The following is a 25,345-nucleotide window of genomic DNA, read 5'->3' on the forward strand; positions in this document are numbered from 1 at the left end:
CCCCCTGCCCTTAGTACTGCTTCACTTCATAGATAAAATGGTGATGTCACAACCCGACTCCCAGAGCTGTGCGGGCTGTGACTGCTGGAGAGGATGATGGCAGAGGGACACAGGGCACTGGAGGGACAGTGAGCATCCCTCTGCCATCATCCTATCCTTGTCTTTTAATGTCTTTCAACGTGTTGAAAGAAACAAGGAGCATAGCAGCAATCTGCTGCCGTTACATTTGGCAGACTGGGAGGTCTCACTTACTCCGAACAAAGCTGCACCTACTTGCTGTCCACTTAGTGAGCATTGGGCACAACAGCTAAAAGATGTCAAATTTTACTCCTGTTTTTGCAATGGCCGCGATGAAACAGCCCCTTTTCAGCTTTTTATTTAAAGTGTAAAGTGTTAAATCCATACATTCACTGCATACGGCAGTTAGAGGCAGAAACACTCCACATGCAAAGTTCCACATTACAGCATGTGCTGAGGGAAACTGTTACATAAAACACAAACTGGTTTCTTTGCCCTTCTCTTGATTACATCTTTATATTAAAAAAAAAAAAAATCATTCACAAGCTTTAGAAACTTCTGCTTGAGAAATGATAATGTTGCAAAGGCCAATGAGAAGCGGCTGAAGTTGACTTAAAAGTTAATAACATTCAATGAATAGTCTGGCTACTTGTACGTTGCTATAATGAGGTACAGGGTCTTGCTCATTAAGGTTTATAGAAAATTGGTTCCTGTTCATATGACAGTAGCATCTGTATCTGACCATAGACAAAATGTGAAATCTGAAGTGTGATTAGCATTAAATGCATTTGTTCAGTTTGAAGCTGAACCGAGGAAATAGTTGCAGATTCCAGTCTAGTAAAACAATGTTCAAAGACTGTGTAAGACACTGGCATGTGTATTGTGTAAGACACTGGCATGTGTATTGTGCTATAACTAAAAGTGTACGTTTATTGGGCATTTTACAGATATGTACATTAAGGCTGGGTTTACACTACGTATATTTCAGTCAGTATTGTAGTCCTCATATTGCAACCAAAACCAGGAGTGGATTGAAAACACAGAAAGGCTCTGTTCACACAATGTTGAAATTGAGTGGATGGCCGCCATTTAATGGCAAATATTTGCTGTTATCTTAAAACAACGGCTGTTATATTGAAATAATGGCAGTTATTTACTGTTATATGGCGGCCATCCACTCAATTTCACCATTGTGTGAACAGATCCTTTCTGTGTTTTTAATCCACTCCTGGTTTTGGTTGCAATATGAGGACCACAATACTGACTGAAATATACGTAGTGTGAACCCAGCCTTAATATACATTTTAGTATTCAGGGTTAGACAATATAAATGTTTGGGGGAAAAAAGTTCATCAAGGTCAAGCCAAACAGAGAATTTGTCAACCTAACTCTACAATGTGCCTCATCAGCCAAACCATGCTCATGCTAGGGCCATATTTATAGCTCCTGCACTAAACCTGAAGATGTTCCCTTTTCACTCACCAATTATCATCACCATTATCTACTTCATAAACAATCATATTGATAAATGATCAGTCTTTGGCTATGTTCCCACATTTGCATCACCAAATGCAGCTCCAACCAGATCCCCATGAAGTACCCAATAGCCGTATGGCCAATAATCCTGGTGACAGCACACAACTTCTGGGAAAGAAATGGGAGCGTGGTTTTGGCCACATGCATTGTCCAATACATTTTTTTCTACACAACCTGCATATTGTCTGTAGCAATTCTCATCACAGGATTTGTAGGTAATAGCTTCAGATAATGCACATTTAACACCACCATACCAGATCTGATACCACCATACTGTGACTGTATAACACCGACATAGCAGACCTGATACAACCATACTGTGACTGGATAATACCACCATACCAGACCTGATACCACCATACTGTAACTGGATAATACCACCATACCAGACCTGATACCACCATACTGTAACTGGATAATACCACCATACCAGACCTGATATAACCATACTGTGACTGGATAAAACCACCATACTAGACCTGATACCATCATAGGTCCATGCACACAGAGCAAGAGCGGCGGAATGCCGCCAGCCTCTGTGTCATAATGACACTCTATGGGAGGCTCATGCGCTGCATCTCTCGGCGCTGAAGAATGAACATGTTCAATTTTTTTTAAATGTCAAAGTAGCTTCCAAAGAACGTCCAGAATACTGAACATTTATTATGTCCAGATTGTAAATGTGAACACTAGTGTCAAAGTTTTAGATTTAACTGAAGCTGTAATGGGTATGGCAGGTCTAAGTCATGGATTGCATTGATATACCGGTGTCAGCTGGGTTTCCATGTTTTTAGTTTATAAAATAGCAAAGAAAGCACTAACACAGCCCACGCAAAGCGGCTGCACAATGCACTTTTAACATTGAAAGCCAATGAGAAGAATAAATTAGTTTAGAACCGGCTGGGGTGAGACACGTACTGTGCATAATATGTCTGTGATTCCACACAGGATGGAGGACCTACTCTAATCAAAAGTGAGATTTCAAAGCCTGATATTGTGCTCCTAATGATGAGCCATTACACAGCTCTCTTATCAGTGTTAGAAATCCTGATCAGGAACACAGGGCACGGTTTCTGTACTATGGGCTCATGTACAGAGCTAATTGAGGCAGATGTTTAGGCAGGAATAATTGCTTGCCTCTTACTTCTTTATTCTGTGTGTACCTGAGCTTCTGCAGGATACTAACAACTGCTTAATAGCACAGGTGAATCAACAGCAGAATATGAAAACTGCAAAGCTAAAAATTTATCTCATGGGCCCCTCTTGTCAGTTTCTAAAACTGTGCTACTTGTCCCCTTTTACCTCAATCCCCATGGAGGGGGAGAGAAGGATCATGATGAAAAGCTACTTTGCATACTCCTAACATAAAAACTTTTGTAACATAAAAAAAAAATACAATAATACATGATTAACCACCACCATAAGCAGAACAGACTATATTATTAAAATATAATGTGATTTATCTGGCAATTTAAATGTGTATTATGCCATCAGTTCACCCAAAGGGAAGAATGGGTGTTAAAAAAAAAAAAAAAAAAACTGACAATTTCACTATGTCTTTTCATGAATGGACAGTAAGGGGCACATTTATGAGGTGGTGAATGTGGCTTTTTCTGGCACAGAAGGGCCAGATGTGAATAAACTTATTTGCCCATGCTTGTTGCTTGTCCTTCTCCTCCACAGGAGAGGGGGCGTAATATGCACCACATTTAACATTTTTCTATCTGAGAAACGTTACAGAAACCAACTCCAGCTCTGAGCTGGCTTAGGTTTCACTGCGTGCGCACAGACACTCTAGGCCACACCAATTTGACACAGGGCTGCATATTTAAAAGTTGTCTTTTTTATGACAACAACTGCACCACCAAAAGCAGCTAGCTTAGGGTACAAGCATTTTTTTTTTTTTTTTTGGGGGGGGGGGGGGGTGATGGTACAGCCCCGGCCCGATCGTGTGAGCTGAACCGCTCCTTCTAATGATAATTAACAGAGCAGGGAGCTCCGGACCAAGGATTACACTGCTAACAGCATGGAAACGGCAAAGAGGAGGAATGTGAGAGACATATCTTCATCATCTGCGCCCCGTGCGCAATAGTTGGGTTTTCAGCAAATTAGATTGGTCTAACCTGCAGATAGTTTCCCTTTACAAATGGACTGCATGTTATAACCTATACTAAAGAGCTATAAACAGCTGTATATTGGCACTTAAAATTTACAACTTTGTCTATTTTTGTACACATGTTTATTTTGTATAAACAAAAGTATGCTGCAAAACACTATTCGCAATTTTCAACTTAAATTCAATTCAAATTCAAATTGCATGGAAAAACTGAAAATAGCTCAGGATCCTGGCTAATGGGGACACAGGCATAAGTAGAATATAAGAGGGTGGAGAAAAGTAATTGGTTATTTTAGCCATATTTACCATTTCTCCTTCAATGACAGATTTCAACCTTATGATGGTAATGTTTCTCTAATGCTACAGACACTCCATTTCTCAGGAAACTCTTCATCGTGATAAACAATATAGCTTCCCATGGACAAGCATTTCACATGTGTGCTTCTTGTACAATCCCCTGACACCACATCCAGTTTTCAAAAGCCTCTACTGCATGCGCCTCCAATTAACAGAGGTCTTTTGCTGCCAATATAGAGCCGACGTACAGAACAAACACAGCAGTTTAAACAGTAAAAAGCACCGTACAGACTATTCCATGTGCATGCTAAATCTAAGGCAATGTCTTTAATAACATGCATCAATGTCATGAGAAGTGAATAAAAAGGTGATCTTTGAGCAGAACTAAATCCATCCCCCAAAACAAAATTATTAAGTAGCTGGTTGTTATTTGTCTAAGGACCCTTTAACATCAAAACTTTTTGGCTGAGGACAGCCACAGACAAGTGCCAATCAGCAAGATCGGAGCTCAGTTGCACTAGTCTATAATTACCAGCCACACTGCTTGTGATCCACTATCTGGCTCTCAGGTCCTCTGGCCACTGGCCACCACCTCCTCTAGCTGTCTGGACGACAGAACCAGATCCCGGATCACAAGCAGTGTGGCTGGTAAGTATAAACTGCTCATGATTATATATAAAATAATCTGAAAGTTTTCCTTTATCGTTATCAGCCGCACAATCCCGTTTACACAGGGAGATGTGGGGCCCATAAAGGTAAATTTTAAATAAGGTTCTAAACAGACTATCATCTGATAATTGGGAGTTTGTCCAGTCTTCGGCAGATCACTGTGACTTTTACAAGGCTCGAATATTGATTGATGAAGGGTGCCTAGAAACCCTTTAATATGTGAGCAGAAAAACAGTGCAGGCTACTGCACACTAAAGGCCCTTTTACACAGGATGATTATTGTTAATAGTGTGCCTAAGGGTGCTCATTTACCTTATAATTTGCCCATGTAAACAGGACAATTATCAGTTGATGAGCGAGCAAATCTTTTGTTAGGATGGTAATATCATTGAGATTGGCTGCACATCTCTCTGTCTACACAGGAGATGTTCGGCCGATAACAAAGCATCTAATGGTCACACAAATAATACAACGATCATTCATGTGGACCAGCCTAGCAATTAATCTTGCCTTGTAAACGGATAGCAAGCAAAGCACTGTAGGGTACCTAACATTACTAATCACACATTCACAGCACATACTAGACATATGTCACCAATGTAAAATCTTGGAAACCTCCTCTACATTTTCGATTTTGTAAGATTTTGAGGAATTAATAATACAATAAAAACAATGAAAAGGGTTCTTCTGTAAGATGGAGTGATGACATATGGCTAGGGCATGTGAGTAGTGGTATTGGTTGTGCTGGATATATATATTTTTTTGGTTTTATTTCTGGTAGATCAGCTCTCGTTTACTGGGCCTATTACACAACCTGGTAATTGTCTAGCAAGGGTTGCACGGACATTGTTACCAATGTCCTTGCAGCTCTTTCTTAAACAGCATACATTACCTATGCACTCTCCAGGGCTCCTCCTGCGGCCTGCTTCTTCCCAGGTCCAACATGCTGCAGCTTCAAAGCACCATGAGCTGAGCCCTTGCTAAACTATTATCCTGCCGTATAATAGGCCCAGTAAATGTGTTGGAACTGCTGCACTCTTCTGTTTGTATTTTAGCTAAAGCAGTACACACCTGCATAGTGTAAATAGTGGTGAATGTTGTTTTGGCCATTTTTTTTTAAGAAATATGGCTAGGATATATGATCACTTCCTGACCAGGCCTTAGGACAAGTGGCTGTAGCACTCTCTATAACACCTGCAAGGTCAGATTGTGGGTACAGAGTGGCTTTGAATAATGGAATACCTACTTTGCTGTGTACCAAAATGCTACATTGGCATTTTGTAACCATGAGGGTCTTCTGTCAATTTCATGTTACTCATAGTTGGAATCAAATTAAAAATAAGAAATATATTACATTTAGACTGGGCAGATTAGGAGATCATCATACCAGTTGCACCTGTGGCCGGGTAATCTCTTACATGTGGCCCCTATGACCATCCAATCTTTGGACATTACGCACCTCTGTTCTTTTCCAGTAGACGTTTCTTTTTCTTCTGCCTTTCTTCTTTCTCCTTTTCTGCCATTTCTTTTGCCAGCCTAACACGCTTTTGTTTTTCTTCGGCTTCTCGCCGTCTGATATTTTCTTTTGTTGCTTGCTACAGAGAAAGAAAATTAAATCCCATTAATTAAGCATCTGAATGATGTGGAGGACATGATACAGTATTTAAAATCAATCTGGAAATAAATGAAGATTTAGAGCTATTGCTTTCTTCCCACCGTACACAGGCTTTACTTTAATGGGTACATTTAAAAAGTTCCTGAGTCATTGGAAATTCTTCCACATGCAAAATCTAGTTGTCTTTGGGTGCACAAAGAAAGCACAGTGTCATGGTGTGCATTACATTTATTATATATTAATGCCTAAGTGTTACCTTAACAAAGCAGATTACTTTAAAATGGCAGAAAATCTCTAGTGTTATTTTAAACAAATCTGTGTAAAAAGCTAGGAGGACAGCTTGCTGCTTGCTTTTTAATATAGTGCAGCACAATTATGGAAACAAATGCTAAAGACAGACAAACTTTGCAGCACACCAGATGAGATCATAACAAATCAATACATGAAAAAAAAGAATCTCAACCATCTGTGCATCTCTTCCTAAAACAGTCACCTTCCTACAGATCTCCTAGCAGAATACTTGTATTTTCCCATTTGTTCCAATTACCAAAATGCCTTTATTTTTTATTGCATGCAATGTAAGAACACATGCCTTATCTCTTGCCAAGAAGAGCTATTCAGTAACCTGACTCACAATGACTTTCTATATAGTCATTCACCTGAAAGGGCTTGGAAGGCTTATCTTTGCTTACAAAGCGGGGAACTGTAACATTTCAATTAGAAAAGAAATAAGGGGTCTTTTAATTACCTTAAGTAAATAAAACAGAGTGATCAGCTTAAGAGGGCACTGAACTATCTCCAGCAAACTACAATCTCATGGGGAATAATTACTGCAATTGCTGCTCCTCCTGTATTATGTCTACAAGGAAATCATCTGTACTTCTAAACCTCTATGCACGTATTAATGGATTGGGGAACTCGGAGTAATATTAGTTATATAGTTAGGCAGTTAAAGCATTTTTGTGATGCTATCATATTTATAGGAAGGTTAAAGCTACTTGAGTATTGTATTAACAGCATATAGCCTGCCACTTTCATATTATCAGCAAAAATTAAAAACAATGTTATTTAGTGCTCTCACTGCTGTTCGTCAGGGGGGAGACAGCAAGACTTAGAATAGTAACAGAGGGGAGACAGCGATACTGTATGCACCAACCCATCCACTCCAAATCGCTGGTACCGTCTGTTTGATGAAAATCAGTCCTTCCCGGCCATGTCTTTAACCCCTTAACGACACGGGGTGTACATTTACGCCCCAGAAGCCTGGGCCTTGGCGCAAATGGGCGTAAATGTACGCCCTGCCGGGGTTGCGGGCTATGGAGCAGGCTCACCCATAGTGGGTGAGGACTGGCAGCTATCTGCAGCCAGGCCCTCACGGTTAATGGCAGGCTGCCGCGATCGTTAACCCCACCTGGATTTGTTCTACTATGAAAAAAAGTTATATACAGTAAAAGACGTCTATTTGAAAAGCATTTTTTTTGGTTCAGCGTGGTGTTATACAGTATCTATAGACACATCTCCTTTCTTCCTTTCCATCCTGCTTGTCAATAGAAAAACCCACAGGATTTCTCCAATTCATTGCTTGTCTCAACAGTGCCACACCTCATCGACTCGGCTGCAGATTATAAGATACCTTTTTACCCTAACCAAGGCATCTGGAACATTTTTAAAGAAACAAATGGGAAGGAATTACTCTCATCAAATAGATGGTACCAATGGTTGGTGGACACAGTATTGATTTAATCAGGCACAGGATTGGGCAGACGGTATAGGACCGCAACAGGAGAAGCAAAATATACAGAAAGGGTAAGACAGGAAAGGGTAATCTAAGAAACAGACACAGGTCAAAATAAATTAAATAGAGTAAGAAAAAGAAAAATCCAAGGCCAGAAGAAGCAGAGACCGGGAGGAATGAGGACACCTGTGGACCTGGGGAAAGCTGAAAGGACAAAGGCTGAAGTGTGAGTAGTGCAGCCAAGTATACCCTGGTGGTAAGCATGCGGCTATACAATAGGACGCCTATATTTTTAAGTAATCAAGTGTAGGACAAATTGCAATTTACTGTATCTACCAATGCAGTTAAGAAAAAAAATAGAAGTACAATGCAACTTATTCAACTAAAAGTTCCTCAGTGCAACTAAATCGATGAGTAAGAATAGAAAGACTACAGAACTGAGGCTGCAGATGACACTTTAACTTGCCATTTAACATACCACATCTCAGTGATATTGCCAAGATTAAAGGAGTTGGCCACATCAAAAAGTAAAATTATTCAGTGTACTGTATTATTTATCTATGATGTTGCCAACCTGTTAAATGGGTTATCCAAGCTTTGGAAAACATGGTCACTTTCTTCCAGAAACATGACCACTCTCACCCTTAAATTAGATGTGGTTTTGCAGCTCAGTTACACTGTGAATTGGGTTAAATTCTAATACTACACAAAACCTAAGAACAGGTACTGTATAGTGTTGTTTCTTTAATTAGATGTGTTTTCTCTAGTCCTGGATAACTCCTTTAAGTCTACCACATTGTGATGTGTATTGAATTTGTTAGCAGGCAAAGTTGGGGTGTTGTAGAATCATTATCTTAACATTCTAGAGCCCGGGACGCTGAGGAGGAAGATTATTGTTCAGATAATCGTTAAACCGTTCAGAACAAAGCAATATTCGTTCGGTTGAATAGTAGTTAACGATGAACGACGAACAAGAAATCATTTATCCTTTAATGAAACCTGGACCTATTTTTTTGCTCATTTGTACATCGTTCGCAAGTCGTTCAGTGTAGTAAAACATTGTTTGGTCATTCCTTGGTCATTAGTGAGTGCGTTCAACAGCTTAATAGTGCAAATCCTATTGGCTAAACACATAGATTGACAGGGACCATACTTCCATTTAAATCTTTATTTTACATTTTCTATTCGGTGGTTTAGATGGCAATGCACTGAAAGCTCGCTCAAAGTATTTTTTAAAATGTATGTTGAGAAATAGGATACATTGCGTATGGAAAAAAGCTACACAACAGAAAGTATTTTTTTTTTTTTTAAATGTATATGTTGACTAATGGGATACACTGCATAAGAAAGAAATCCCGCCGCTCGTGTTCTTTTTGTAAATCCAAATTGTTAAAAATAAATGAATAAATAATAAAGCTTCAAAAAAATTTACATAATAGAATTTATTGCGTGTGAACATTTATAATATTCATAGATACATATATAAAAGGAAAAATATGCCCACCGGAGGCAGAGAGAAAGGGGAAAAAAATTACTTGCCCTACCTACTTGAACGACAATCTGTTGTTCATCGTTACATGGAATCACTCTGAAGCCAAGGTCAAGATGACCGCAAGAACGACTAGAATTAAAGCCCATGGTTCCCCTGTATTGTGTGAACGATCTCAATAAGCTCGCAAAGCGATAGTTTGAGATTTTTTAATCGTAAACGATTATCTGAACAATAATCGTCCTGTGGAATAGGGCCCTTAGAAGCTCTGCCATGTCATCCGGCCCGCCCGCTCCATTGATTATCATGATAAGGTAACCAATTTAAATCTTAAAGCAAATGTACTACCAGGTACATTTTTTTTTTTTTTTTTTTTCCCTTGCACAGCGACGATCTGTTATCAAGCACCGGCTGGGCATGAAGCACTGATACAACTCCATTGAATCTAATGGAGCCGCGTCACAAAGGAAAGGGGGTTTATCATACTGGGGGCCGGTGGGCCTAACTCCAGTGCTTCAAGCCCAGCTGGTGCTCGGTAATAAACTGGCACCGTAAATGGGAACTGGGTGGTGGTTAAAAAAAAAAAAAAAGATGTGTCACCGGCATTCCGTGCTGGTCTGTTCATGTAAAAGATACCAAGTAATGTACCTAGTGGTAGATGAGCATTTAGATAGATGAGCATTTAGGAGACAAAAATGTATTTGCAGAACTAAAATAAAAACAGGTAGTAGTTACAGTAGTATAATTAATAATGTATGGTACTAGAGGAGCAAGGTGCAGATCATCAACATGTGTTAAGGACTTTACAATCATGGAAAATGCTTCTCTGCATTTATGTGGAGGACACTGGAATTCCAATGGGAATCACAGACTACTATAAAGCCTGCTCACACAGTTTCTTGCTTGTGGAACATAGAAACTCTTTTAAATATTAGGCAATTGTACAGAACAGACATTAGTATGTATTTTTACCAGCCTTAAAGGGGTTGTCCAGTGAAAATCTTTTTCTTTTAAATCAACTATCAGAAAGTTATATAGATTTGTAATTTACTTCTATTTAAAAATCTCAAGTCTTCCCATACTTATTAGCTGCTGTATGTCCTGCAGGAAATGTTTTATTTTCAGTATGACAGAGTGCTCTCTGCTGACATCTCTGGCCGAGAGAGTAACTCTCTCTCGGTTTTCTATGAATCCCCATAGAAAACCTCTTCTGCTCAGGACAGTTCCTGTCTCGGCCAGAATTGTCAGCAGAGAGCACTGTGTCAGACTGAACGTAAAACAACATTTCCTGCATGACATATAGTAGCTGAGTAGTATGTGAAGACTTCAGATTTTTTAATAGAAGTAAATAACAAATCTGGAATGGGGAATTCTGGCACTCCAACTGGTGTAAAACTACAATTTCCATTGTGCCCGGCCATCCAAAGTTATGGCTTCAACTGTGCACATGGTTCGCCATTACTGCTCTATGCCCTCTGGACTATGGAGGCTCTAAATGAAATATAAGTACAAAAAGACAAACATGATATGGTTGAAATTCAAATTTAAATTAAAGCCATTGGGGGAGATTTATCAAACTGCCCCTAGCAACCAATCAGATTCCACCTTTCATGCCTCAGACTCTTCTGAAAATGAAAGTGGAATCTGATTGGTTGCTAGGTGCAACTGAGCCAGTTTCACTTTATACCATGTTTGATAAATCTCCCCCATTATCTTTAAAAGTATAAAAAATTGTTGAGGGATGACTATATAGATAAAAATGAACACAACTACAGTTTGATCTGCCACTTCTCAGTTGCACAAGGGGTTAAACATATCTATCCCCAAATAAATTTTCCAGTTCATGCTCCCACTTACTTGAAGCTAATGGTACTTCTCCCTATATGTTTTGATCATGCCGTATTATGGGTTTCACAAGAATTCTTTTAACAAATCTCGGTAAGGCTATGTTCACACAACGTATAACACTGTGCGTAGCATAGCAACGGATGGTGTTATACTGCTGGCTGCCATTAATTACATTCCAGCAGCCGATACTAGGGGTGATTGACTGACAGATTATGGAAACCAGCAAGCCCAGTGAGTCACTCAGCAGTAAAGGCTGGAAAGAAGCACTCATCAGGAGGCCTCAAACCTGACCACAAACCTGTCGAATCCCACACGAAATCTGGGTTATTCCTTAACCCCTTAGCGACCCATGACGTATCTGATACGTCATGGTGCCGCTCGGGGTGTTCAGAGCGGGGTCCCGCCGGGACCGCGCTCTGAACGGCGCTGATCCCGGTTGACACGTGCAGCCAGGCAGTGCCTCTATTAGCCGGCGCGGGTCCCGTTGCCGCGCTGGCTAATTAAGCCTCTAAGTGCAGCTGTCAAACCTGACAGCTGCACTTAGAGGCACTGCGCCGCACGTCCCTGGTGTCTAGTGGGACGGATCTCCCCCCCGCGATCGCATCGCGGGGGGGAGATCCGTCCCACTAGACACCAGGGACGTGCGGCGCAGTGCCTCTAAGTGCAGCTGTCAGGTTTGACAGCTGCACTTAGAGGCTTAATTAGCCCGGCACGGGCCTCAGCGTCGGAATGACGCTGATCCCGGCTCGGCAATAGATTGCTATGGCCTGCAGCAGGCCATAGTAATCTATGACCGATCTAATCGATCTTTGCTGTGTATATACACAGCATTGATCTCTATGAGAGATCAGTGCTGTCTATATACAAGTCCCCCAGGGGGGCTTCTAGTTACAGTAAAAAAAAAAGTAAAAAAAGTGTTTTTATTAATAAAAAATCCCCTCCCCTAATAAAAGTCCAAATCACCCCCCTTTTCCCATTTTATAAATATAAATTAATAAATAAATAAACATATTTAGTATCGCCGCGGGCGTAATCGCCCGAACTATTAATCACATTCCTGATCTCGCACGGTAAACGGCGTCAGCGCAAAAAAATTCCAAAGTGCAAAATTGCGCATTTTTGGTCGCATCAAATCCAGAAAAATGTAATAAAAAACGATCAAAAAGTCGTATATGCGCAATCAAGGTACCGATAGAAAGAACACATCATGGCGCAAAAACTGACACCTCACACAGCCCCATAGACCAAAGGATAAAAGCGCTATAAGCCTGGGAATGGAGCGATTTTAAGGAATGTATATTTGTTAACAATGGTTTGAATTTTTTACAGGCCATCCGATACAATATAAGTTATACATGTTATATATCATAGTAATCGTAACGACTTGAGGAACATGCATAACAAGTCAGTTTTACCATAGGACGGACGGCGTAAATGCAAAACTCCCCGAAACCAAAACAAATTCGTTTTTTTTTTCAATTTGACAGCGCAAATGATTTTTTTCCGGTTTCGCAGCATATGTTATGGAAAAATAATGCCTGTCATTGCAAAGTACAATTGGTTTCGCAAAAAATAAGCGCTCATATACGTCTCTAGGTGAAAAAATGCAAGCGCTATGGACTTTTAAACTTAAAATGGAATAAGCAAAAGCGCAAAAACGAAAATAGGCTTTGACCTTAAGGGGTTAAAGACTATATGGTTTCAGGCAGTTGAAGTCCAGTCTTCTCACTCATGACATCACTACAATCGAAGGTAATGGTGGCCACGTGATTGATGCCATGACAACAAATTCCCATCTGCTAATTGCCTGGGAATGGTATCCCTGATGAAGTCTGAGTGACGGAACACGTGGAATGTTCTGATCTGGCCCACCATGTGATATCCATATTGTTTGTATCGTATACTTGTACTTTTTTTTGCACACATGCTTTGCTCTTTGTATTTGTTGCATTGGCAGTCATTCATGGGGAATAGGTACATTCAGTAGCACATTCTTATATTTATATGATACTTATATTTTTATGTTATTTATTACCATCATACATTCCTTCTATTGGTGTTATTAATTTATTTATCATGTGATATGGCTGACACTTGAGATATTGTATTGGTGGGTCTTGGTTCACTGGGCCGCATCATGGCCAGTGAGGTTGTTGGACTTAAATTGTTTTTTTTGTCCCTTGCATTTATGTAAATAAAATAGTTTTTTCTTGATTTAGATCATTAATGAGGTACAGTCCATTCTTTTTCAATCCCTTTTTTTGCCTGTACATGTGTAGTTTGGGTCGTTAGGGCTAGCACTCCCATATACACTCTTGCATGGTGCCAGCCTAGGTGTTGTATATATGTATGGTATGGAAACCAGACAAAACTCCTCCACTCCACCTTGAGGTTGTACTGGACGCAGGTCCAAAGCACAGATAAGGAAGTTACAATATAAAAACTTTTTTATTTAAAACACTAAAATGCGAGTGTCCTTACCTGTGCTTTGGATCGGCGACCGATACAACCTCAAGGAGTGCAGGAGTTTTGTCTGATTTCTATCATAACGTGAAATACCTGGGGAGTGTCTGCGGTCTGTGTTACACAATATAACAAGTGTTTTGCCTCTACATTGCACAACATTACCAGGTGAGAGATTTTTGTCTGCTGCCCTTACTTGTTACCATCTGACCTGTGCTATGGGGCATTGTTCTATTTTTTGCTGGGAATGGTATGGGCAGAGATAGATGTGCATAATGAAGGGGCCATCTGTGTCTGGATGGTGTACAAAAAAATGGGAGCAGCTAGTGCCTGTTGGAGGATCAAATGATCCTCTCCATTGGTGGGACATCCACTCCATTTGTCTGGGACATTAAGAGCATGTTCACTGTGTACGTGTGTCCTCCTAACACCACCTGACAGTGAGAGTGTGCACAAACAAACCACAGTACTATGAAAGGGGAAGTGCTTTCATGACCTCTTGTGGCAAGACCTAGCGTCTCAGACTACACCTTACATTTCTGCTCAAGATGTAACAGCATACCAAGGTTTGTAGCAATCCAACATCCAACATCGTATTTTTAAAGTGCATACTAGTACCACTGTCTTGAATTTCAGGTATACAGCACATATGTGTGTACTAAGCTTGTTTGTTATATTGTAGACTCTTACTGCTTTAAATATGCACAAAGCACCACATTGATCCTCCACAATAATTGCATGATAGTAACGATTTTTTGCAGACTCTTAGTTGGCAATAAACTTAGCTAATTCATTATTTCCCTAACGCTTGGGTTACAGAGTCCCCTACTGAGTATGCATCAATATCTTCAACAATTTACAAAGAATAAAATAAAATCTAAACATTTAAGCCTTTCCATATTAAGAGAAGAAACTGGCAAGGAAGGGGCTAACTGAAATACAGGGTACAGCATATACACTGCTCACAAAAAATAAAGGGAACAAATAACACATCCAAATATTCTCATTGAATACCTTGTTTTGTACAAAGTTGAATGTGCTGACAACAAAATCACACAAAAATCATAAATGGAAATGGAGGCCTGGATTTGGAGTCGCACATAAAATTTAAGTGGAAAAACACACTACAGGCTAATGCAACTTTGATGTAATGTCCTTAAAACAAGTCAAAATGAGGCTCAGTATTGTGTGTGGCCTCCTGTATGACCTCCCTACAATGCCTGGGTATGCTCCTGATGAGGTGGCACCAACTCTTGGACAGTCTGTGGTGCAACGTCACATGTGGTGCCAGTCCATAGCTTCAATGCCTTCATCTTTGAAGGAACTGCTGACTTACTCCAGCCACATGAGGTCTAGCATTGTCCTGCAATAGGAAGAACCATGGGCCAACCGCACCAGCATTTGGTCTCACAAGGGGTCATAGGATCTCGTGTCGGTACCTAATGGCAGTCAGGCTACCTCTGGTTGTGCTGCCGTCTAAAGAAATGCCACCCCACACCATTAATGACCCACTTCCAAACTGATCATACTGAAGAATGTGATCTATGAAAAGCACAGAGCGCTGCATTCTGTGGCAAATGCCAAGCACAGTGTTGGGCTGTGAGCAGAACCCCCATCTGCGGAAGTCGGGCCCTCATACCATCCTCGTGGAGTCTGTTTCTAACCTGCACATTTGTGGCCTGCTAGAGGTAGTTTTGCAGGGCTCTGGCAGTGTTCCTCCTTGCACAAAAGCGGAGGTAGTGGTCCTACTGCTGGGTTGTTGCCCTCTTACGGCCTCCTCCATGTCTCCTAGTGTACTGGACTTGTCTCCTGATAGCGTCTCCAACTTCTGGACACTACGCTGACAGACACAGCAAACCTTCTTGCCACAGTGCGCATTGATTTGCCATACTGGATGAGCTGCACTACCTGAGCCACTTGCGTAGTATGTAGAGAGGTACTGAGAAGTGGTCTGTGGTTGCCACCTGCAGATTCACTCGTTTATTGAGTGTGACTTGCTAATTGCTAATAATTTCCACCTGTTGTCTATTCCATTTGCACAACAGCATGTGAAATTGACTGTCAGTGTTGCTTAAGTGGGCAGTTTGATTTCACAGAAGTTTGATTTACTTGGAGTTATACTGTGTTGTTTAAGTGTTCCTTTTATTTTTTTGAGCAGTGTATATAGTAATAATCTAGGGAGTGCTTTTGGTGCATTGTTACTCAAAAAGCAAGAAATTGTCAGCACTTCAATACCACAGTTCACACTGTGCAGGTTGCACGCTGATGTGGCTAAAATACATTATTTATCATGAGTATACAGACAACAGCCATAGCCTTAAAATAGATATCTATGCTATAAACATTATATAATAAAGCAGGGGAAGCTGAACAGATCAATCTATGTACAGTATCTATCTATCTTCATTGGAAAAGATTTTGAATAACTTCTAATTCATTGATTGAAATTTCTGATGGTTCCACGCTAAAGAGTCCAGTCCATTAAGTGACACTGTCTACTGGACTCCTTAACACCAAATGTTTTAATCAACAAGTTATACTGTACACACATACTAATCGGCTGAGTTCTCCCTGTTCTATAATTTGCTGTTGACAGATTAGAAAGCATTGTCTTGGTAGAGTCCCATTAAAAGAGAGCTGCAAAACAACACTCAAACTGAGGACAAGATTGGCACTTTTATCTACAACAATTTAACCTAAAGGAAAGGGGAAAAAAAAAAAAAAATCAAAAACCCTAAATTTCTTAACCTTTTTTTTTTTCCATATTGAGTGAAGGTGCTAAGCAAGGGCTAGTACTTTAATACAATATATAAAACTACTTGACTAATATTTTATAAGTCCCCCTAGGTACAAAACATTTCTCCATTAAAGCGTGGACTTTACAATGCCTTATGGCTCTATTGCTTCACTTGCTTCTCTTCCAACCTGCTAACATTGTTAACTTTCTGTTCAGGTTATGCTTTTGCAGACAGTGCGTTATTGCTAAAGTGGAGTGTGTATTTGCGAACACTGTGTGTACAGCCACAGAACTATACTTTAGCCTTGATCTGTACATTATTCATACAGTGTGCCTGTTAACTATTTACTATAGTTTAACCACTTGTACATTCCCAATGTGGGTTGCCTATGTACCTGTCACAGACATGGAGGCCTGGAAGCTGTCTGTACAGATGTCTGTGCCTGTCCTCTGCTCCTGATGACCATCATCTATATTCCTGAGGCCAGAGGTCCTGACTCCCTCAGAGGATGGAGAATGTGAGGGGACTGTCTGCACCACAGACAATTAGACTGACCATTCTTGTTGTTGTAAGATCAAGCTGAACGGGGGTGTATCGTCTTGGTGCTGTTGCACAACAGTTCCATCAAAACAGACACCCATACTTGTTACTATGATCCTGGCCTGGGGGGGAGGCTACACTTCCTTCCAAAGACATGAGTAATTGGCTTGTATCAAATGTATAAAGAATAATCGTCCTTAATGTATGTATTATGGGTAATGTTTTTTGTTTTTCTTTGTTTTCTGGCTTTTGAAATTTTAATGATGTTTCGAGTGACAAACACCCCTGTTGGAAATCCTTGTGACTCCGTGATGAATCAGATCACTTGAACCACATTGAACATTATTATGCTGTGGTCTATCTAATCCTCCTCTTAGTTTCTAAAAACATAGGCAAAAATAAAAAATGCTAAATAAATATATAATAAATATTGATATAGAAATAGAAAATGCACAGAATACTTTACCTACAGATAGATATCTTTTGGGTAATAAAAATTCAAAAAGAGACAGCCTCCTTCAACTTCTGATTAAGTGCACTATCCAGTCGGACGAAGAATTCCATGGGTTATATGGCTACATGTAAAATATCGAGGAATAAAAACTAAGTCCAATGAAATCTAGCAAAGTCCTTGGCACAATCATAGCACTGTATGAGGTTTGAAGTCAAGTCCCCAGTCATGCGCATAAGATCATACAAAGTGGCATCTTTACCTAAGTGACAAGACATGCGCAATGAGCGCTAAAGTATTCTTCGATCTAAGTACAAGTCTTTGTTCCTGTGCATTAAGGGACACGACAAGATCCCTTATCTAAATGACATGACATGCCCAAACAGCGTGAATAACTAATAAACTAATTTAAGTGCTCAGACATGCGCATTGACAACCTGACCAATGTGTGGCTTCTAAGTTCCTACGCATGCACCATTAAAGTGACCTGACATGCACAATGGTGCAAACAATGAATGAATTGTTTCAAAGTACTTAGACATGCATGATGACATCCTGAATAGTTCTCAACACCTAAGTTCCCACGCATGCGCCACTCTTACTACGTTAATAATGACATCATGGCCATAACCCCTCCCAGTAGACGGGGCTAATCGTAATTAACAAATGAAGAAAATGCATTTTTTTTAAATCACCAATGTAGGAACTTTTACACAATAATGGTGGATGAACTACACTATCACTGGCTTAATGTGCAACCATATTGCTATTTAAACTGAGCTTTGCCGCCCGGCCCTTAGCCTACTCTTTGATAAAGTCACAGCTAGTGGCGAAACATGTTAGACTTATAGGCCACTTTAATGCTGTACATTGTTATTTAATTGTCTACTATACAACCAGAGCAGCCCTAGAAGGGGAACTAGTTAGCCTGAGCGTATCACCTCAAATGGCTCTTGGGGCATAGACCGTCAGATCGGTTTGCCCTGTTTGTTTATTGCTAGTTATGTAGCGATTCAAGAGAGACTCCTTAGCACACCGGGGCGTCTTGAGCTTATCCCCGAGGTACTGGGAAATTGATGTGATGGCGGCCCCGACGGGAGAATAACCTGACTATTGGGGTCTCCCTGCAAACAGGCACTGAATAGGTTGATTAACAATGTACAGCTTTATATCACATGTCACTTTAGCACAGTGTTTTTTTCTGTTATGTCTCCTTCCTTTATATAGCAATTAGAATAAAAGTTATGTTTTACCATATGGGAGATCTAGGACCTAGGCGTACTGGGGTACAATACCCCTTGTTGTATATATTTAAGTGATGCCTCCATATTGGATTTTGGGATCTAGTCGTTCCTCTTAAATTGCATTGTTTGCACTTAACTACATAAACTATATGGTGACTGTTATAATTTATTAAATCTAGTATATTAAAAGTGTTGTCACCTGTGATCTTCGTGTATTGTTTCTTAGGGTCCCTATATTTGCAGCCTTAGCATCTGTTCAGACCACATAGGTACAGTGGGGGAAAAAAGTATTTAGTCAGTCACCAATAGTGCAAGTTCTCCCACTTAAAAAGATGAGAGGCGTCTGTAATTTACATCATAGCTAGACCTCAACTATGAGAGACAAAATGAGAAAACAAAATCCAGAAAATAATATTGTCTGATTTTGTAAGAATTTATTTGCAAATTATGGTGGAAAATAAGTATTTGGTCACCTACAATCAATCAAGATTTCTCTCTCTCACAGACCTGTTTCCTCTTTTTTAAGAGTCTCCTCTTTCCTCCACTCATTACCTGTAGTAATGGCACCTGTTTAAACTTGTTATCAGTATAAAAAGACACCTGTGCACACCCTCAAACAGTCAGACTTCAAACTCCACTATGGTGAAGACCAAAGAGCTGTCAAAGGACACCAGAAACAAAATTGTAGCCCTGCACCAGGCTGGGAAGACTGAATCTGCAATAGGCAACCAGCTTGGAGTGAAGAAATCAACTGTGGGAGCAATAATTAGAAAATGGAAGACATACAAGACCACTGATAATCTCCCTCGATGTGGGGATCCACGCAAAATCTCACCCAGTGGGGTCAAAATGATCACAAGAACAGTGAGCAAAAATCCCAGAACCACGCGGTGGGACCTAGTGAATGAACTGCAGAGAGCTGGGACCAATGTAAAAAAGCCTACCATCTGTAACCCACTACGCCGCCAGGGACTCAGATCCTGCAGTGCTAGATGTGTCCCACTGCTTAAGCCAGTACATGTCCGGGCCCGTCTGAAGTTTGCTAGAGAGCATTTGGATGATCCAGAAGAGTATTGGGAAAATGTCCTATGGTCTGATGAAACCACAGTGGAACCGTTTGGTAGAAACACAACTTGTCGTGTTTGGAAAAAGAATACTGAGTTGCATCCATCAAACGCCATACCTACTGTAAAGCATGGGGGTGGAAACATCATGCTTTGAGGCAGTTTCTCTGCAAAGGGGCCAGGACGACTGATCCGGGTACATGAAAGAATGAATGGGGCCATGTATCGTGAGATTGAGTGCAAACCTCCTTCCATCAGCAAGGGCATTGAAGATGAAACGTGGCTGGGTCTTTCAACATGACAATGATCCAAAGCACACAGCCAGGGCAACGAAGGAGTGGCTTCGTAAGAAGCATTTTAAGGTCCTGGAGTGGCCTATCCAGTCTCTAGATCTCAACCCTATAGAAAACCTTTGGAGGGAGTTGAAAGTCCGTGTTGCCAAGCGACAGCCCCAAAACATAACTGCTCTAGAGGAGCTCTGCATGGAGGAATGGGCCAACATACCAAACAACAGTGTGTACCAACCTTGTGAAAACTTACAGAAAATGTTTGACCTCTGTCATTGCCAACAAAGGATATATAACAAAGTATTGAGATGAAATTTTGTTACTGACCAAATACTTATTTTCCACCATAATTTGCAAATAAATTCTTACAAAATCAGACAATGTGATTTTCTGGATTTGTTTTCTCATTTTGTCTCTCATCTTTTTAAGTGGTGGTACTTACACTATTAGTGACTGACTAAATACTTTTTTTCTCCACTGTAGTTGCCCGTGATAGAGCCTTTATGTGTGTCCAGACTTGTAAGCAGGCGTGCCACACATCGGTGGCCTTGATCTAATATTTCCGTTAAGATGTTATGTTGTATTAAAAGTAGTAACTTTTTTATTGAGTATATTTACTATATCTTTGTATTCAGATGTTTTAATTAAAAGAACCCACCACCAGTGGTGTAGAAAACGCGGTCGCCGCCGCGACCAGGCCGCTACCAAGTGGGGGCCCGCACGGCCCCCCCTTGCCACCGCACAGCCCCCCTCCCATTCCCGCTTGCGATCACAAGAGGGAGGCTGGGACGGGCCCCAGGCTGACGCGCGGCTCCAGTCTCTGTCCGCTTCCATCCCCGGCAGCACATAGATCAGTTATCTCTGTGTGCGCTGGGGAAGTACTTCCGGCGCAGGGTTCGTCAATAATAAGCGCCCCCGTGCCGGAAGTAACATCCCCGGAGCGCACAGAGATCACTGATGTATGATGTATGGGGATGGGAGCGTGCAGAGTCGGGAGCCGCGCGCCAGATGACAGCCAGACCGAGCCTGCAGGAGGAGATAAATCGCTCCCCCGTCGTGTCTGTCAGGTGAGTTGAGTTGTGTTGTTTGTTTGTTTTTTCACAGACATAGGGGACCATGGGGGATACATGAGGGCCATCTATAAGGGGGATACATGGGGGGGGGGGACCATCAATAAGGGGGATACAGGGGGGGCATCTATAAGGGGGATACAGGGGGGACCATCTTTAGGGGGGATACAAGGGGGACCATCTATAAGGGGGATACATGGGGACCATCTATAAGGGGGATAACATGGGGGCCATATATAAGGGGGATAACATGGTGGGCCATCTATCTGGTTGACAACACAGAGGGGCATCTATAAGGGGGACTACACGGCGGGTGTATGCAATAGGGTATGTACTATAGTGGACCACACAGAGGGGGCATATACTAGGGGGGTCACATAGAGTCAGCCTACCCACTAAATGAGGGTGTAAAGGGGCCAATACAGATGTGCAGTGTGTATAGAGATAAGGATGGTGCCGGAGTGAGGAGTCTAATATGTCTGTCTGGCAGATTCTGTGGATTTGTGGCTCGGAGAAGTTTTCATGACGGCCCAGGACAGATGGAGAAGATGAAAAGGGAAGAACTCCGATCAGAGAAGACGTCCCCTGTGAGTCAATAAATATATCTGCACTGTGATGTATATGGAGTAGAGAACCTGTATGTAGCTGCATCCACCTCTATATGACTGGATGAGGTGATAGTGATCTGTGTACAGTGGATTATTCAGTAGCAGCGGTGGTGTTAGTATGTGGTGGTGTTGTTACTTGTAATCTGGTACTGTGTTTTATTGGATTTTGTATAATGGATTTGGTCAGTAACAATATGGTGATAATAGTAGTGGTTGTGGTGTGATGGTTATATTTCCCCCTTGTGTACTGGCATTATTGGCAATATTGGTCTCAGTATTCAGGGTTTGGTTAGTGACAGTATGGCGGTAATATGTATGGTGACAATATTTCCTATATACTGGTATTATTTGTAATATCAGTCTTGAGATATTTTTATATATATATATATATATATATATATATATATATATATATATATATATATATATATATATATACACACACACAAATAGCATCGCTTGGTCGAGGAAGGGGGGGGGCAAGTTGACCTCTTGCACCAGGGCCCAGGAGACATTAGCTACACCCCTGCCCACCACTGATATCATGGGGCGTAAGGGGGTGGGGAGACAACCCCCCCCCCCCCCCCCCCCCCCCCCTTGTGAATTTTCGGCATTCTATAAAAATATTGGTGTTATTAGATGTTCTTGTAATAGATCGTGTCGTTTCTCCAAATATTCCGAAAGCTATGCCCTCTTGTAGAATATTCACCAATTTGTTTTCAAATATATATATAGTAACATCCTAATTTATCTAAGCATTGTTTGTGCATTTTAATAGTTTACTCTTAATAAATGTTACCTTTTCAGCCCTTCATCTACATTTCCTTTAGTTAGTATTTGCTATCTCTTTGCATGCATAGGGGCTATGTTACAGTAGAGATATTAAATTGGTGTTAGTTCATGATTATATTGCAGTACTGCATCATTTTATTGTGGTACTTCATTATTCAATTACATGGGATCATGGCAACAGGAGAAGTAACAGACATGATGGAAAATGTTTTAGAAACTCCATTTATAATTCGTAACTTAACCACTAATAAAAACAAACACACTCCTCATAATGCTGTTGAATTCAATAGGATCAGATATGCTTTTTTGACTGAAACAGTTTAGTTAAAAAAGGAAGCCTTGACACCAGTCTATAACCATATAACTATTTACTTACACTTTTTTGGTAAATATTTGAAAGAATGGAAAACGACAACAAACTGAAGTCAAGGTAACCGTAAACTCTGTAATAGACAAGTACCACACAAACACAAAGAAAGTTGTTACCGACAGATCAGAATCACATAAAGCAACTGCTGTACTTTCGTTACCTTGCACATACCAACTAGAAACTCTCCCTTTCAAACAATAAAGTAAAAGTGGCAGTGACATGATTGCTGATATGATAGATCTGCATAATAATTGTATCCATGGGAACTAAATCATTTGGAAGAATGTATCATCTTTGACGAGAAGCGCACATTCCATTATTTGCAGGCCTAAAAGGCAGCTACGGTTTCGCTTCAAATAAAAAATTTAGTTAACACATGAAAGGTGTATAACTGTTATAAGTAACACATTCAACAGTTTATGTTACACGTTACAAGGTGCATATCAACATTTAATTGAGCGATGCACAGGAGCAGAATTCCCAGATGATGAATAAAATAACTTGAATAATTTGTATTAAAATCACCCAAATAAGTTTCAAAGATCAACACAACACATTGTTAAAAACAAACAAAAAAACATAATAACCTTCCCAACGTTGCTGCTTTTCTGATGGTGCCAGGTACCCTCTGAGCAATGCTTTCGTTGAGGCGTGGACCAGGAAGTGCTAAATCGGCGGGGGCTGTGAACGATCTGAACAGCAGAGCCAGGGGACCTGGCAGGTGCCTATACCTTATTTTCTAGCTCTGGACACCCTCTTTATCATTCACCACAAACGGTTCCCCCAGATCACCCCGTATAACAATCATCTGCATCCATTAAAATGTAGAAGAACCAGCAACTCCAGGATAAAATACAAATTCTTGTACTTTATTAAAGCTTCACATGCAGGTACAGACAGACTCAACATGGTGGACTGAAACGTTTTGATCAACAGGTTATCTTACTGATAGTCTAATGAGATATAACTCTTTGTATATGTCATTTGTCGTAACTGCCAATAGTAAAGTACATAGGCATGGCAGACAGACAGATGTATAAACCAGGCTTACTGATCAAATAGCAAATATAAAAACATATCATATAGTTATAATTGCATGATTTGGAAAGAAGAGAAGAAGGTACATATCATTCTCTTCAATATTAATACATCAGGTCCATGCTCTGATTCATGCCTAATTAAAAAATGTAATAGGTCTTGCAAAAATTCCTCCTGTCCCTTCCATTGCTGGGCTGTTTAACCTGTTCAATGCCCATACATGTTAGGCTGGTGAGGCCCTGATGGCACGTCTTTAAAAAAAAAAAAAAAAAAAAATTATATTATATTATATTATATATATATATATATATATATATATATATATATATATATTAAAAATTATATATATATTATAACACATAAGACCATAAGCAATATAAATCATACTTATTAACCCTTTGAGGACCAGGCCCAAAATTACCCAGTGGACCGCACAAATTTTGATCTAAGTGTTTTCGTTTTCCCCTCCTCCCCTTCTAAAAAGCTCTAGCACTTTCAGTTTTCTATCTACAGGCCATGTAAGTGCTTGTTTTTTACAGGAATAGTTGTACTTTGTAATGGTGTCTTTCATTTTACCATAACATGTATGACAGAATTCCAAGATTATTATTTATGAAGATATAAATAGGTGAAATCGTAAAAAAGAACGCTATATGGGAACGTTTGGGGGGTTCCTCGGTCTACGTAATGCACTATATGGTAAAAGCGACATGATACTATTATTCTATAGGTCAGTCCGAACACAACCATATGCAGGTTTACACAGATTCTCTAATCTATATCATAAAAATCAAAGTCTGTCTGTCTGTCTGTCCTTCTGTCTGTCTGTCTGTCTGTCCTCTATAGACTTCCAAACGCCTGAACCGTTTGACCCCAAATTTGGCACACAGATACATTGGGTGCCCGGAAAGGTTATTGCGAAGGTCCCGTCCCCGCCAGATGTACAGGAGGGGAGGGGGAGGGGAAAGAGAGGCGCCTTATAGAGATGAATGGGAAAATCTCCTCACTGCAAACACAGGTGATATAATTAGCTGCAGCAGACACGGCAGTTGGAGCCTTAGCAACCAATAGGATTACTGCTTTCATTTTCACAGGGAGCAATGGTTGCTAGGGAAGCTGCCTCACAACATCCACAGTAATAACTGGTAGAACCCCTACTCCATCTATACAGTACATGTATACAGGACCCCCTACTCCATCTATACAGTACATGTATATACAGGGCCCCCTACTCCATCTATACAGTACATGTATATACAGGGCCCCCTACTCCATCTATACAGTACATGTATATACAGGACCCCCTACTCCATCTATACAGTACATGTATATACAGGGCCCCCTACTCCATCTATAC

The 25,345-nt window shown here is 40.6% G+C and overlaps 1 protein-coding gene across 5 annotated transcripts in view; it reads right to left on the reverse strand.

Moving 5' to 3' along the window:
* DIAPH3 (diaphanous related formin 3) overlaps positions 1-25,345 on the reverse strand; it is a 582,937-nt gene that overhangs the window by 169,301 nt on the left and 388,291 nt on the right. For all 5 annotated transcript variants that reach the window (XM_069970593.1, XM_069970591.1, XM_069970592.1 and 2 more), the window contains one exon: positions 6,096-6,231. In XM_069970593.1, the coding sequence (XP_069826694.1) occupies positions 6,096-6,231 (136 nt within the window). The remainder of the gene's footprint in view (positions 1-6,095; positions 6,232-25,345) is intronic.

The sequence above is a fragment of the Dendropsophus ebraccatus genome, chromosome 5, assembly GCF_027789765.1.
Source record: "Dendropsophus ebraccatus isolate aDenEbr1 chromosome 5, aDenEbr1.pat, whole genome shotgun sequence".
Lineage (NCBI taxonomy): Eukaryota > Metazoa > Chordata > Amphibia > Anura > Hylidae > Dendropsophus > Dendropsophus ebraccatus.